This window comes from Brachyistius frenatus, unplaced genomic scaffold (assembly GCF_029030835.1).
Source record: "Brachyistius frenatus isolate BFR_SWC_R1_liver_20210118 unplaced genomic scaffold, ASM2903083v1 Contig_9, whole genome shotgun sequence".
In the NCBI taxonomy this organism is placed as follows: Eukaryota; Metazoa; Chordata; class Actinopteri; family Embiotocidae; genus Brachyistius; species Brachyistius frenatus.
The window spans coordinates 4,341,784-4,358,549 of NW_027210608.1; the positions used below are offsets into that span (position 1 = coordinate 4,341,784).

Below are 16,766 nucleotides of genomic sequence, written 5' to 3' on the forward strand. Positions count from 1 at the left end.
AAAATAGTTTTAAAGTGTCTTAAGGGTTTCTTATGTACCAGGGTTACTAATGATAATAATACTTACTGATGTGCACAGATCACTGATACTATTTGGTTTGTTCCAAACAACATAGACAAGTCCTTGTGTCCAATTATGCAATGAAGAAAAGAAAAAAAAAAAAAAAAAGCAATGTGCCCTATTTGAAAAGGTTTCCAACACTTGACCGGCAGATAGTCCCTCGGTGTCATTCAAAGTTAAGTCTGAGACACAGCTAAACCAAGTAGAACGTGTCGGTAAAGGAAACGGAGTTCGAGCTGGATTGACAAGAGTAACATGAAGATATAACAGTACGAACCATGTGAAAATGTATGAGTTTGGAAAATGATACCCAAATGATATAGATTCATACTTCCCACGTGCCCAAGTAAGTGCTTTAATTCTCTACTAGCCTACGAGCCAGCTAACCAAGCCACTGCTCCCCTTTAAACCACCCATGTGGCCCTGAGGCACAGCTCAGTCCCCTCTGTTGCTTTCCAGCTGTTTCTTTCATAATCATGACGTTGTAAAAGCACCATCCAGGCACGTGCACTCATGCCCAACATCAACAAGAACTGTGTATACAAACGGTCCTGAGGTCGCCATTGAATCCTGTGACTAATGTCACACAAATGGCCACTTACGCACACCCCGGTGAAACGGTGTCAAACGAAGGAAACTGCCGTCAGCACGACCTGAAGTTAGGAGCTAAGATATACAAAAATAAATTAAAAAAAAAAAAAAAAAAGAAAGAAAAGTAAGTCTTACTGTGACTGAACGCGCGTTTCATTTAGTACTCAAGAGATTTGAAAAGCATCAGTGTTAAAAACGGTATCACACGTTTCACGTGTTTTCACAGCTTCGACAGTAACTCGTACTATCATTAAATAAAGACACTGAGCTCACCCCTTAAGTGAGCAGCATCCTCTTCATCTTCCTCCAGTAATGGCTTCGGCTCCTGCGAGCGCGGTGTCTGATAAACCAGCAATGTGTTGCGCGACTTTAAGCACAACTGCTCGCCAAGTGGAAACAAAACGACTGCACGCGGAGAGTTGGGTGGTGGTGGTGGTGTTGGTGGTGGAGGTGGGGGGGGTACGCGTAAAAGCTGCCCTCGTCCCGGGGTTGAAGAGACGGCAGCACGTGCTCCGAGGCAGAGCTTCACTTTGGATTCAAAAGGTGTCGTGACGTTGCTCACTGAAGAAGACCAGGAGGAAGAGGGGGGAGGAGGAGGAAGAGGAGGGGGAGGGGGGAGGAGGGGGGGAGGAGGAGGAGGCCGGAGATGGATGGAGAGGTCGTCACCGCTGGGGTCCGTGACGATATCAGCCAACTACTTTTGTTATTCTCGACCGAGTTTCGTTTTCAAATAAACCTGCCAACGTAATCGGGCGCAACTACTAGTTACCCGCGTCTACGTGTAAAAAGTGTGTGTGTGTGTGTGTGTGTGGGGGGGGGGGGGGTGATGACCGAACCGGGCCGGTCGCTGTCAGTTCAGGACCACCATGACCACCAGGACCAAGAGCGACCGAGGACTACTTTGGAGACACGCGCGTTTTCATTTGCGCGACAAAACTCTTTTGAGAAAGTACGACGATATTTGCCCGCTTTAAGTGCCAACTTGCGCAAAACAGACAAGTTCGGCAACTCGGCAGCCTTGTTTCTACCGGGAGACACACGCTCAGAGCTCGGGCGGTGTGTCATCAAGACAGCTGAGGCGACCCTCACTGACTCACTGTCCGAAAAATTTTTTGACAGCTCATCGCCTGAATGAAACGGAACCCCTCGAGCCCTAAATGTCTCTCCAAAACAAACAAAAATCACCGAAAGAAGTGATATTTCTTACCTGAAATTAACCACAAAGCGCAACTCCGGGCGTCAATGTCGACAGGGTGTTATCGACGAAGTTGCGACTGTGTTGTTAGTTGTACTCCTGCTGGCGACCACGGCGCAGCGGCTCTGCTGCTGCTGCTGACGTGACTGTGATAACACCTCATTTGCATATATGTGACTCCCTCTGTGATTGGACCGCCGACGATTTCCCATAATACCGCCGAGTCATGTGAAATTAAGAACCGGTTCGTCCGGTATTAGTACGGGGGGGTCGGTGCTGTCCCAACTAGCGCTGGAGAGCGGCTGATTAAATCGTGTTGTCACTTGTAAAGTCGCTCTGTTGACAGAGTGCATAAGATGGCCGCGTCTACGCCAGAGCCAACCAGGAGAGGTTTTACTTTCGCACATGGACCGGGGTCTCTTCTCGATGCGAACGTGACAGGAGCGGGAGAGCTGCTTTTCTCTGCGGGCACATACCGACCTCTGGTGGCCGGACGGGCGACATGCTGCTCTAAATTACGTTACTTCAATTTGGACTACATGTCTGTCATCCTCGATACTGGTTTTATATAGAATATTTATAATTGATTACATTTTTAATTGGCTTACGGCACATGTGTATAATATATCTACAATGGCAGCAGGTGCCTTACAAGTTCTCTTCAAGTTTTTTGTATATTGACTTAAATTTTAAAATATATTGATATTGTCCAAATTCAGCATGAATGATCTAAATCTTTGCTTCAGGCAATACTCGCGTTTTAAATCATTAATTAAAGGCAAACGAACATGCAAAAACGTACAAGTATGACTTTTTAAATAATTTTATTGATTTCAGGGAAAAGCATTTAAGAGCAGGAATGGTTCCGTACAGAACACATTAAAACTCACACCTTTGAAGATGCCCAGATTACAGAGTGTGTGAGAAATACAGATTTTGTTAAGTTCCTGCCTTTCACAGCAGCTATAAATAGATCGAACAGGTTCAGGCATCATATCCGCTACTCTAATTTGGTCATTTCCTTGTGGGATTCCCACGTTTTAAACATCCCATCCTTTCCTTGATGATCTTTGCATATTGAAAGTGGTTCTTTTCACCACAAAGCCAGATCCCTTGTCAGATGAAGACATCAAGAACAAAGTGACACTGGTCTGGAGTTTGAGGAAACAAGATGCCTTGTATCAGGATAATTACCATCAGTTTGTGATGCTTATAAAATATTTAACAAATAAACCTCATCAGGATACATCTGTGATTTTCTTTAAGACTGACGTAGGAATCCTGCACTAACTTCGTTGACTTGGGAGCTTAAGTAATTTAATATAAGTTGCAAAGAAAACCAAAACATTCACTTAGAAAATCTAAGCATCAAGTCAATCCTTAGCACAGCACCCATTATTTACACATCAAACCTTTAATAACCGATAGCCAAAAGGTACATAAAATATTCAAAATGATTTAAAATCAGACAATAAAATACATGAACTTATTCAATTGGCATCCCATTTGAAACCATACTTGCCTGCCCTGCTTTAGGAACTATGTAAGACAACTGTTTTCACAGTCGAAATAAATCATTGTCCAATAAGAAACAAATATAAAACTGAAGTGAGTCTAACTGGGAATTGGATCAGGATGTTTCATCCACAGCTCTGACTGACAACATTCCCAGTCTGACAGATTAAAAACAGTCTTGAGCCAGTTTCAACAAGTGGCATCGATCATGCCTTCCATTATACTTACCGCATCAATGCTTTACTCTCATGTTTCACCTTCTGCTGGGACAGTATGTCATCACCTAACAAAATATGTGCATGGATCTAAAAATCAAAATGAGAATGCGCTTTGATTGCATCACAGCCTACTTGATGATGCGGAGACATCCATTTGTCATCGGTGATTTACATATACGATACAGTTTGTTTCCTTATTCTAAAGCTGGTTGATGAGATGCCTAGAAAGCTTTTAAAGCTGAGCAATAACAAGGAGAGCTAATATAAAGTTCTCCCAACTGTTTTTAAGAGTCCTGTTTACACAAAAAGCTGAGGTGAGCCTGTGGCGAGGCGTCTGATGTTTGTGCTTCCCCCTAGTGGCCGCTGAGGCGACAGTGCTGGCTCAGCTCTGGGGAGGATTGTCGTCTTTGCTGAAGGGCTGCGTCGTTCCAGGCTTCACCCAAGACAACCCTGACACCTGCGTTCCCTTGTGGTGATCTTCAGGCCGTCTCTAAGGCAACAAAGGTAAATTAGCAGTTACATAACTGGAACAGCCCAGCCAATCACACGCTCAGAGCTTTCACTCTCGTTTAACCAAACCCTTCCTGCAGCAGCTTGCACTCTCCTCCGCATATATAGTTAAATTGAGATGATACACTTCTTTAGATTGGAAAAACTTACTTTGTATGTGAACATCCTCTCCTTCGCTTCTTCATGCACAGCTGGGTTCCATGGAGAAAAACTGAAACCAATGGATTAGAGTAGAGAAGTGAGTCACAGACACACACAGGCAGGATTACAGAGTGTGTTTTCATGTAGTGGTGAGCACTGGAATTTTAAAAATAGGGACAGTTCACCAACCTTATTGCGTAGGGATCATCTATCTTGGGCTGGTCAAAAAGATGACTGTTGCATAGTTTCACACTATCCACCACTTTGCTTTTGAACAACTGCACGTCCTTTTCATATCTGAAAGGGGGGAAAAAAAATAAAGCTTTTTATACCAAAGCAATGACAAACAAATTGTTATTTTTACACAGACCATTTCTCTCCTACATTAAAACCATGTAAATCCACATATTATTAATCTATAAATTACTAATGTCTTTAAGAATAGGCCTTGATCACACCAGATGTTTCGACTTGTAACAGAAGGCACTCTGTAATTAAGTAATGACAGAAATACTGGCTGAATTTCAATAGGGCCACTTCCAGGAACGTTGTACAGAGCATGCTGGCTCACAGACACTTAAATAATAATAATAATAGAAAATAAAAACTATCAGTAGTATTTGTTCCCTGCTACGAGTCAACATGTCAGTGTTGCACATTAACAATACTTTCCAATGCCAGACAGTTAGAAGCTGATTTCACATGACTTTACACTCGGTTGTAAAAACTTTAGTTATTGCATTTCTATTAATAACAATCCAACATAAAACGATAATCTGTAAAATCACATGGCATCCTGTCAGTTTTTAGATGTAGGCATTTGGTTGCACCTCTTAATCAATGGAAAGGAGGCTCTGATACTCACAGCACAGCAGCCTCTGGGTTGAGTGGCTCCATGGTGTTGATCTTGTAAAAAACAGTACGGGCGTACATCAGGACTTGCCATATGTGGTTGTGATTCCGTCTACAAGAGCACAACACGGGGTTTGACATTTTATTTTCCTTTTTTTCCCCCAGAGAATATGAGAGCATGAAGTCATGAGATGGTCCTCTTTTGAAGTGAGAAAAAGATGACTTTGTCTTAACCACTACACAAATCACAGAACGGTTATTACATTCAAAACCTTGTTTTGGTTGATGGGACCAGTCGAAATGTAAAACTAGATGGATATTCAATGCCGTTTTAACTCCTAATTTGTCTTTCTGACAGATTCTGTTTGGTCCAATAGGGACTTTGCCGAGAACATCCAGCAGCAGAGCTATTTTTGTTGTTGTTATAACAGGACAAGTTGCTCAACAGGAAATATATTATTATTATTATTATTGTTATATAGTTCACATCTGCTACATTTCAGATTCATCTGATCCTCTGGTGCTTTCTGTATATACTTTTCACCATATGTTCATATATCCAATATACACTAAATTCTGCTAAACATCCATGGACAGTCCTGCATCTTATTGTTCAGCACAGTGCACAGGTGTAGACTAAGCATATAGTACAACCATTTTAAGTTTCAATCTTTATTACATTTTTATTCTGTTTATTTTATAAACCGATTGTAAATCATTTTGCCTATAATTATAGTTGTGATTCATGTGAAATGAGCACCATAACACTGCAATGTCATTCATCGATCTGACCCATGACAGAGTAAAGCCAGGTAGGTGGGGCAGGATCAGGGTGCACAAAATCAATAATTTAGTTTTCAGTAATATTTACAGTTTTTTTTTTTTGTCCTGGAAAACAAAGTTTGATCAAATATGAGAGCAAACTACAAAAGCAGAAAAATGGACAACATGCCTCCATTTGGTGAAAGCTCTTCTGACGTCAAGCTCTCCAGACACGGGGTCGACAAGCGGATGAAAGACTGGGATGTCAAATACCAATTTCTGAAACGAACCATAAGGCAGAGATTTTTGAGGGTTTGCCCCAACTTTTTGTTAACTAAATTTTAGGACAATTCTAATGCAAATGCTACTTGTTTAAGGCTTTGAGTTCTACTTGTTCTTCATCTGTGAAAGTCAACCATCTTATAAAAACAAGTAGGCTATCAGTTTCATTTACACGTTTCAAGATGAAAATTTCAGGTGGCATGCATCTTTTATTTCTAACTCTTTACAGAACTCAGAAGTCATAACGTTCAAGGTTTGTTATTCATGAGCTGAAAACCCTGACGATAAGTAGAACGACTACAGGATTAGATGGACACAAAACCTTTTCCCTGCCTTTTTGTTTTGGTAAGCAGAAAATCAAAGAAAAAAAGAAATGTGTAAAATTAGTACACTAATACTTACAGGACACTCTCCATCTGGATAGTTATCTGGAATATACACTGTGAATTTGAAGACGCCATCCTGGTACAAGCCATGTCTGATGAATATGACCCCAAACCACACTGAAGAGTGGGAAATACATGATACTTCAGAATGACTTGTATCAACTCAGAAGAATCATGCTGAAGCAAGCAGTGTAAAAGCACAGAAAGTTTACCAGTGATAGATACATACATTATTTTGTAGTGACATGTTGGACAAGGATGATGAAATCTTACAGAACAAGTAAGGGAAAATATAAACATGATACTACATATGCTGAGCCTTAAAGAGGGAATCCTTGAGTAGTCATATTTGTTTTAGTGTATAAAAATAACATACTGAACTACATTAACTTACTCAGTGCCGACTTGTAGGATGGCTGGACGTAAATTCCAGGGAGTTTCTGCTTAATCACCAGTGTGCTGCAGGTCACATGGCAAGAAGTTACATCAATACAAAAGGAAGAGAAACATAGTTGCAACTTATTTTCTTCGTGCATAGTAAATTAAATTTGACCCTCGATTAATACAGACTACACCTGCATATTATAAACATAAGTGCCACAAACATATTGGATCCTTAAGTATAAACACACAACATACTTGTAAATGATTAAAAAGAAATCAATTGAAATTTAAATGCCGATACTGGACCATTACTTACAACTCGGCGAGCAGAGAGTACTCCAAGTAAAAAGGGCCATAGGAGGCGTGTGTGCCATTGGCTGACTGGGCTGGAGTGACCGTAGACGCAGGCTTGGTAATCGGGGTTGCATTCTTAGGAATGGGTGGAAGCTGCTTTTTGCCTAAAGACAGCCGGGCTGGGCTGCCTCTTTGCTCCCCATGCCCACTCTGTTCCTCGTTGTCAGATCTCTGCTGCATGTAAAAGAAATATGGAAAAGATCCCAACACATTAACTGTTAAAAAAAAAAAAAAATCCTTGCTGGGGGAAAGAATTGATAGGCAGATTTAGAGAAGGCTCTTGTTTATGAGCCACCAATGCACACACACCCACGATAAGACGGTAGTGACCGTGTGCTGTGACCAACCTCTCGGGTTACACTCTATACAAGAGTGAGCATTTTCAAGCAAAGCTACCATCGTATCTTACCGATGTTGGTGAGAATGACAAGAGCAGTTGCCGTGCGGTAGCGCTGTACACATCAGCAACAGGTTGCATCAAAACATTTAAATAAACGTTGTGGATGACCACCACAAGTACGGCAAGAATTCTTGCCATGAACGTGTATAAACACACAACATACTTGTAAATGATTAAAAAGAAATCAATTGAAATTTAAATGCCGATACTGGACCATTACTTACAACTCGGCGAGCAGAGAGTACTCCAAGTAAAAAGGGCCATAGGAGGCGTGTGTGCCACTGGCTGACCGGGCTGGAGTGACCGTAGACGCAGGCTTGGTAATCGGGGTTAATGCCACAAGTTTACCTCTCGGTTGGGGGAAATTCAGCTGATCTTTAACCGACTGTACTGAACCACTGACATAATTCACCTTCATCGAAGTGTACAGGTTTTAGTCACGAGGATATACACACAACATTAACCAAAAATCCCATTTCGCCGGAGACCGCACCCTCAACTTGAGTCATAAACTATTCCAGTTCAGCAAGATCCCAAAGGACAATAAATCCAGGTGGGAACAAGTGGACTGAATGTCACAACAACAGTGGCAGCACGATAAGATGAGTCCCCCCCCCCCCCCCCCCCTCGGCTTCATGGCAAACACACACACTTAAAAACAAGCACAAGACGTTTGAGGAACCTTTTAAATTCAACTATCTGAGTCAAACATCAAACATCCATCTTGAACTTCACCACACGACAGCCGGTCAAAGTACGATGTGCAGTGAAGCCCGGGCTGTGTGTGTGTGTGTGTGTGTGTGTGTGTGTGTGTGTGTGTACACCTTCACCTTACGACTGGTGTTGGCCGACATGCTCCAGAAGGGGTTCAGGTCCATTACTCATCCAGAGGGTTCAGGTCGGTGTCCCTCTTGTCTCACGCGGGTCCCAGGACAGGTGCTGCTGTCCGGGCCATCCGCTGTGGAGGAAGGACGAGAAGACCCGTGAGACGAGCTCAGACACTCACAACAATACGCGTCCGAAGAAGACGACTAATGCAGCCCGTGTCCTTGTCCGTGTCCGTGTCCACACCCTGACGATGTCTCACCTGTTTGCTTTGACTCGCTTCACGTTATTTATAGCATTAGCTCCCAAGCTACCGTTGACGTTGCTGTCCCCTTTTGGTTTCAAGCACTTGAACGTAAACAAGCTTCGTGACGTAGCTCACCGTGTTCGCTCGAGATGTGCGACGGTCGGTCCCTTCGACAGAGATGGTTAACGCGTGTCCCGGTGTCGTGTTTTCCTCACAGAAAGCGCTCAGCTGCTCGCCATTCCTTCAGGTGTCATCCCTGCTAGCTGGCTAATGTTGGCCAGCTAAATAATTTGACAGACACAGGAACTGGAGTTCAATCTAACTTGGTGAGGGGCGTGGCTTCTGGAGCGGCGCGGACTGTCATTGGTCGACGGGTAAAAGCGTAGTCGCGCTTGATTGGCCGGTGCCCCTGTCGTCTGACTTCAATGAGCACTTTAAACAGAAGTCGCTGCTGATTAAACAGTGGCTTGCTGTCAATCAAACGTCACGAAGCCGAGCCATTACTTTGTAAATATAGTTAATAAACACTGACATCGGTCAGGCTCGACTTGCACTGCTGAGCACCAGGTCACCCTCAGATACTCTGTTTATCTTTATATGAATGATAATAATAATGATAACAATAATACTAAAATTGTTAAGCCCTAAATTTAGCCGGAATTGGTTCCTGTCTTTCACACTGTGGCCCTCCTGTCATGTTGACCATGTTTTAATGCATTTTCTTACACACACAAAAAAATTGGGTTGTAATTCAAAGTTTGGGTGTGTTTTTATAACTAATTGTAGCATAAAAACTGTATTGACCAATTTCTTTTTAAAACTGAACATCCTACCTATCAGTTTCTTTGATATTTGTAATGTTTGAAATATTTCCCCTTTTATCATCTGTATGGACTGCATTTTAGGTTTGCTAGTGAATCCACAGATTACAACACTAAAACACTTCTCTTTGACTTGAGTCTAAAGTGGGAAATCTCAACTTTCTTGTGTGGAAATGCTCATAAGAGGTCAATATTTTAAGGGTTAATAATCAGCGTCTTAAATAAAGGCTTTCAAATAAACATGAAAATTATTGCCTTCATTTTAATGTTTCGGTGTATTGCACAACAAAGTACCCTGGGGGTAAGATGCATCCAAGCCATCTGTGTCACACATTTCTTTAGTTTTGACCACGCTTCATTGGCGGTTCATTCTGTTGATTGATTGATTTCCTAACAATTACCCCTAATTATTTTTCTGGGTGAGAGAAAAAAAACTAATTTAATGCATGGGTGACTGCACTAATTGGGAGAAATGACATTGTCCAAGTTTCAGAGTAAATACAAATTATTGACTCCATTATTGTTATCTGATTGTATATTGTCCCAAGTACACTTCAGTGACAAAGGTAATTAGTGTCCCGGTTCTTTATTGGGGCAGCCAACAAGGCAAGGTCACATCCCTCTTTTGACATGTACAAATCAAAGACCACCTCAAAACAAATAAGTTTATGCCTGCTTTGCCTTCAGCGACATTGAGATAAACTGTGTGACCCAAACAAGGGTGCAAATATCCACACCAGTGCTTTTGTAATGAGTTTTTTGTCTTTGCCATTGATTCTTTATCAAATTAATTATTGTGACCTTGTTTGGTCAAACAAATATACTAATGAATATAATTAAAGTGGGGAGATTGGATTACCTAATTGAATATGTGACCTGTTGGAGCTGGATTTGCCTTCATACTGGACATTTTTTTTTAGATCAGCTGCATTTAAACACTTAATTTTGATTTCTTTTTTCAGTCATCGGGGAATAAATAATACACCCTTGACTTGGCCTTCTTTTTTTTTTTCAACTTGTTTTAAAAGTTCAGATTCATCAAGTACCTCTGTACTGACAAAAGCTAAGACATATTTCAAGTGAGCTGGGCGTTATAGAGCAAATCTAGATCATGTATATGGGAAGCATCATTTTAACATCAGGCCTTTCCTTTTATATATTTGCAAAATAGATCAGTGATGTAATGGTGTATTTTTGTGTCTGATTGTTCCTTTCCGAAACATATATAAACTGTGGTTTCAGAAGAATTTTCCAGCTACACACTTTCAGCTGGAGCCAGAATTCAAATTTAAGATGAAATATGTTCCCTCTGTCAGCCCATTTCTTCAGAGAATCTTCAGAGAAACCTGTCTTGACAGCACACAGATTAAAAAAAAAAAAAAAAGTGAAAACAGATGACTCCACGGCCACGTAATACGTAATAAGAATGTTAGTTTAAAGAAAGAAAGCCAAATTTAGATTCAAATCTAATATTAATTTTAGAAATATGAACAACTGGGGAGTAAAGGTTACAATAAAAAACATCAGCCGAATCCTTCATATAGCAATAGTCTTTCCTTATCCCTGAGGCTATGGCCTGGCTAAAACCTCAATGCAGCAATTATTTGCTGTAATGACTGCAGTTCAAATAAGCCTAGAGATTTTATTAAACCAAATGAGAGAATCGTCTGTGTATTATCACCTCGTGATTGACAGTGACAAGTGTTGGGCCGGCTCGGATGTGAGCATGATGAAGAAGCTCTCGGCAAAGCTCTCGATAATGTTACCCCTGATGAAGTTGCCTGGAAAACCTCAGCCAACATACGGAAAGGGAAAGCTCTGCGCATATTAATTCCAATTGTCAGATCCCTCCAGTGGAGGTGGGGTGTGGAGGGTGGCTAGTTTGGCAGGCAGCCCCGGCTGCCCCTCAATTCACTGACTGGCATTTTATACAACTAATGAAAAAGAAATCCATTGTGCTGATCATATGCATAGATTTCACTCTATAATAATGATGAAATAGAAATATTCATAATAAAACTAAAGGTCACTCGCTGCTGCAGCTAAGCTTCCTAAGCTGCAACCTTTGCAAGAGCAGTTGTCAGGTTCCAGTGATAAAATAGGAAAAAGAGAGGCACATCAAGTTTTAACTCTACAGAGGCCATAAGGTGAGACACTGTGATCAGGCTGTTGCTGTGTACTGTAGCTGCTTAGTCACGTCTTCATCTTTCCCCCCAAACCAAACAGCACTCATGTCTATCCCACGATGGATCCAACAGGTCCGCCTCCCCAGCGTCCAGTGGAGAGGTTAAATGTCAGTCGCACAGCTGTGATTTACATAGTCCTCTCTCTTGCATGCAGTATCACAGCTAGTGTATACATTGCTGAAGGATTTGTCTGGTGTAGTTAATAAAATACATAGAAATATGAACAGCCGCCTCTCCTCTCTCCGGCACTCCCGCCCTGCCGATCTCCGTATGTAGGTCACCCGGCCTCCTCAGGTATATGAGCAGTGGAGCGCTGGGGTGCAGAGAGACATGTCTCACCTCTGAAGGACATTCACGGCATTATTATTGCCTGCTGCGACTTCCACGCTGAGCCCCGTCTTCATATGCATCATACATTGGCATTTATTAGTGCCATGCACTAAGTACAGGCCATGTTATTGAATTTGAAAATCAGGTCCCAGCCACATTCACGGGCCCTGGAAATATTTATATTAAGATGAAGCAATCTCATTTAATAACACCCAAACTAATAAAAGGAGAGCAGATTGGAAATTAAATTTATGAATATTGCTTGGCAGCAGGAGTGATCCAAAAAAGCCCATCTTGGTCTGTCATATGCAGATATTTCTCTCGCTCTAAGCCCAGGTGCTGGAGAAATGTCTGACTTTCTCCCCACGGGTAACATGTTGAGAAAGCTGCACGTATGTTTCAGTCATGTTTGTCTTTGTTCAGAAAGAAGGAAGCCATTCTTTGGGCTCGCTCAGCCAAACTGGACAGGAGCATTTTGACTTGGATTTTAACAAACAGCAGTGATTTTAAGACGACATGCAGCACAAGCACAGCAGGCCAAATTCAGGGTGGTGAGCATTAAAGTAATGGTGCATCATTTTCTTGTCGTGCTCAGACTTGGTTTAGCATTAACCATAATGCTGCTTAGTTTTTGGTGATGATCATTTCTACCCTTGTTAAGCTGATGGTTTACATCTGGTGGATACAAAAGTTATTTTTAGCCGGTGACAAAATATTAAAAAAAAACGCACACGGCCTGCAATTTGAAAAGCCTTTTTTTTTTCCTCCTAAAATCTTGAAACACTGGCTTTCCGAAGCGGCATTCGTCCAACAGCAGTCATATCAGTCTGTGCCAGAGTTTAGCAGCTCAAATTATGGAATGTCACTTCCTCATTTTACAGACTCGGCGTCACACAGGCCCATAATTTTTTCCCTCTTGTGTCATTGATGGACAACATCCTGTCGTTCAGTGTTTCACTGTTGCGTGTTTGTGTGGGTGTGTGTGTGAGCGTGTGTGTGAATACAGCATGCCTTTTTGCCAAGACATCCGACAGGCCCCCGGTCCATCTGTGTGTAAATGTTGACTCCTGGTGGAGCTGTGACTGTCACTCACTGCCCAGTCAGCTCAGTGCCAGGCATTGATCGCTACATATATCTTGCTCTGTACTTCCCAAACCTTCATCAACAGATGCGGCTGCAGAATTGATTAGCAGCAAGTCAATGACCAAATCTCTTTGGAAACATTTTTATTTATGTGTGTGTTTATGTGGATAGCTTAGAGGGCCATTAGTGGGATTACCTTTGAGGCTTGGCTGAACAACAGATGTTCAAGGACGACTCAATCAATTTGACTCACAAGAGGCTGCAGTTGCCGGAAACAAGTGATAAGTTTGTGAGGGGGAGGGGTGGTGGGGTTAAATAAAAACAGTTCGCTGTGGTAATGAGCAGGTACAACAGAACAACAGCAGAATCCGACTTCCAGTGGGTCCATCATTTAATGAGATCACTGACAGGTTTTCTAAGACTCCAGCACAGTTAATGAATTGAAATCCGCTCCGCGTGTACAAAATGATCAGAAGATTTGGTGCTGCTGTTTTAAGTATTTAACACCATTTAAGTTATTGCTTCTACAAACGTAAGTTATTACTTCAACTCCTGCATATGTTATACACAAATACAGCTAAAAATAATTATTTTAATATAAAAGTAAGCAAATTCTGAAGAACTTATTGTCATATTAATGGGGCTGGATCTATGCTAAAAAAAACTTTGGTCAGTAAGATTAATTCTACTCAAACACAATTAGTTTGGGCATTTAATATAACAAATATAAAAAGCACAAACCTTATTTAGTACATGGATTTCAGCCCAAACAGAATTGCATGTGTCTAAGTAAAGCAGCTTCAGTATAAGTAGCCTCCAGAGAGAGCTGTTTTAATTTGTGCAGAGTAGTGCATTCAATTATACAAGCATCTATATTGAATTCAAATTAATGTTTGATATGGATATTTTCTATTATATTCAAATCATCTCGATTCAGCACAAAATTTATTATTTCTTAGAGAAGATCATGTTCTTTCATTCTTTTCAATTTTCTCTTTTCCTCTCATGAATCAAATAGTGAATAAATGTGTTGCGGAGACTCACGATCTGCCTTTCAACTCCATGCTTACGCTTCCTTATCGGCAAACTTATTAAAATGAAGTCAGAACACCAAATGGTATTTAAAAAGTTTAAGTGAAACAATTTGCATTGGGAGTGTGTGAAAATGCTAATGCATTCTTTCACTAAGCCTCACAATCACTGTCATCCATTTTGAGCTCTGATTGTTTTCCACATGGATGCCTTCATTCATTATTGCAAAATTATAAACATAAAGAATATCTCTGTATTAAAATTTCTGCTTTTTGTAAAAGCTCAATCAACCATAATGTCCTAATTTTTTTTCTGTGAACCTCATTTTATATTATCTCACTACTCAAGGAATGGATGTCCCAAAAGGGATTTATTTCATTTATCAGGATTATTGAATTAAATTAAACGAGACACTTACCGCAAGCCCAACAGAGGTACCTCATCCACTTAAAAGGTAGGCCTGCTCTTCACTGCTATTTAGGCAAACACATTAGGCAGAAAATGCCTTTTGTTGGCTGAGCCGAGGTTACTGCATAATTCATTTGTTCATTAAGGAAATGCGTTGAAAGTGCTTGAGATAAGTGGAAAAGGTCATGTATTGAATGGATCTTTAATTAAGTTTCTTTACAACCGCAGTTACATGACTGATGACATGTGCATCATGTTTGTTTACAAGCAGAATTAGAGGGTTGTAAGACAATAAGTATAGCAGAAATTATGGAAGACAGGTGGGTGAAGTCGATTTAACCCAGTTATCGTTAAACAAATATAATAACCTCAAAGAAATGTTAATGTGTGGACAAGCTATATATTTATATTCAATGCGGATTTGGGTTGAAGCTTCACATGGCATAATTTAAGGATTTATTTTTTTAAATCCCATGCAGATATTCCATAGGTGTTCCATAAAATATTTGTCTCAGAAGAGCAAACGTGAAAAACACAAGTCTGGAGAGAGCTTCAAGAAGCTCGTCTGTTATACTTGTGCTCTGCAGCAGATGGCAGTCTGTTTCCACTGATCAACTCTGTCCCAACACGAGCACATGCTGAACTCCTGTGCCCTGCTGCTGTGATGTTGGCTCCCCAGACCTCGCTGCTCTTGCCTGTGAAACGCATTCCCATTAAAAAGGCATTTTTTAAAGCCAACACCAGTGCTATAACAATCATCTCCCCGAAGCCAAGCCTCCACACCCGGGAGCTCGGCACTGCCACACAGGCAGACATGTGGCTGCTGCCACAAACAAAGGCCTCCGTACTCTCCTCCCCATTCCTCTTCCCTAAGTCTCCACATGGTTACAGGCCGGCCTGCCAGGGCCAATTACACCCACAGCCCAGTGTGTGAGGTCTCACGGAGACCCCAATCACCACTAACAAGATCAAGGCTAACTCTCTATCACATCCACAGACTACAAACACACATACACCTGCATATGTGTGTGCAAACAGTCTGTCCCCTCTTCACCCAGCCTCTCTCTCTCTCTCTCTCTCTCTCTATCTCTCTCGCTCCCTCTCTCTCTGGCATGCTCTGAAATTATAACACATTTTGAGTGGCTGTGGAAAGTATATAGCTTTTTTAAGAGCAACAAAAATAACAGGGTGACAATCACACTGTCAGACGTGGCTGTCTCATTTCACTCGATGTCACCAAGTTCAAAACTTTGGTGACACTGTAGCATAAATAGCCTCCATCAACATGTTCCATTTTATATGTACATGAAGCATATGCAGTATATTTGGATGAGGGTCACTTGATTAGCTGAAACCAAAAAGACAGAGTCGTCCAGTATTTAAGACACGTTTGCCTCTGAAGAAGTATTTAAAAATGCACTACATCCCCCCCTCTGTGCTATCAGTTGTTTTCAGGATGCTGGTGTCACTTTTTTCAGGCAGCGCACATATCTGATTTTGTTTTGTCCGACTCGGTCACTGTTGATTACAAGGGCGTACATTTTACCCTTCTTATCAGGCCCGACAGATGCGGACAGGCTGGATGGGTGACAGAGAGAGAAACCGTACCCCTGTACCCTGATACAGCCATCAATACCCATGAGGCCGTGTGTCATGCAGTAAGCAGCCCTGAACAGAGGTTCACATACCTCCTGTGATAGCCTACCTCAGTGAGAGCCCATGCTTCATGTCCTCACACCAAGCGCTGATGTGGCAGCTTGCTAAATAATTTGTGCTTCTTTACCGGGGTCATTGGATAGAGAATCTGGTCCTTGAATAATTAATTGAGACACAATCTAAGCAGCCGACTTCTGTTTCCTCCTCGTTTCAGCCAGATTGTCTGCCGCTGTCCCCCGCTTTCACACTGACTTGCCGTCTAATTCATCTGGATTGAAACCTCCACCATAATAATGCTGCAGACAGACTGGTGTTAGGACGGTCGTGTCCTGAGCATGACCCACATGATCTCGAAAAAGAAAGCCACACACAGCCGCAGAATCTATTTTCATTTGGTGGATAAAAATAAAACAACAGCCTATTACCACCCTGGCTTTGTTTAGCTACATAATTGCTTTTCATTATTCAGCGCACACAATTGATACCCACAGTGTAGGTTGAAAGAGGCGCAGTTGTTCGAGTAAGGCT

At 41.6% G+C, this 16,766-nt stretch overlaps 2 protein-coding genes across 5 annotated transcripts in view; both read right to left on the reverse strand.

Annotated features, from left to right (window-relative positions):
* The window catches only part of chd9 (chromodomain helicase DNA binding protein 9), a 68,696-nt gene extending 66,758 nt beyond the window's left edge, over positions 1 to 1,938 (reverse strand). For both annotated transcript variants that reach the window (XM_069690405.1, XM_069690404.1), the window contains exon 1: positions 1,859 to 1,938. The gene's annotated coding sequence lies outside the window, so the exon portion shown is untranslated. The remainder of the gene's footprint in view (positions 1 to 1,858) is intronic.
* A 1,358-nt stretch (positions 1,939 to 3,296) lies between these two features.
* Positions 3,297 to 9,012, reverse strand: aktip (akt interacting protein). 3 transcript variants are annotated; one of them, XM_069690412.1, is made up of 10 exons: positions 8,858 to 9,012; positions 8,481 to 8,608; positions 7,213 to 7,421; positions 6,907 to 6,971; positions 6,529 to 6,629; positions 6,035 to 6,123; positions 5,096 to 5,194; positions 4,420 to 4,527; positions 4,240 to 4,300; positions 3,297 to 4,069 (listed from the first exon to the last, which is right to left on the reverse strand). In XM_069690412.1, the coding sequence occupies exons 2-10, from the start codon at positions 8,526 to 8,528 to the stop codon at positions 3,962 to 3,964; spliced, it is 888 nt and encodes a 295-aa protein (XP_069546513.1). In that variant the 5' UTR covers positions 8,529 to 8,608; positions 8,858 to 9,012; the 3' UTR covers positions 3,297 to 3,961. The 3 variants fall into 3 exon arrangements, with proteins under 3 accessions (XP_069546513.1, XP_069546511.1, XP_069546512.1); XM_069690410.1 differs by having other exon boundaries at positions 7,213 to 7,424; XM_069690411.1 differs by lacking the exon at positions 8,858 to 9,012 and adding an exon at positions 8,738 to 8,848 and having other exon boundaries at positions 7,213 to 7,424.
* Between the last annotated feature and the right edge of the window lie 7,754 nt (positions 9,013 to 16,766).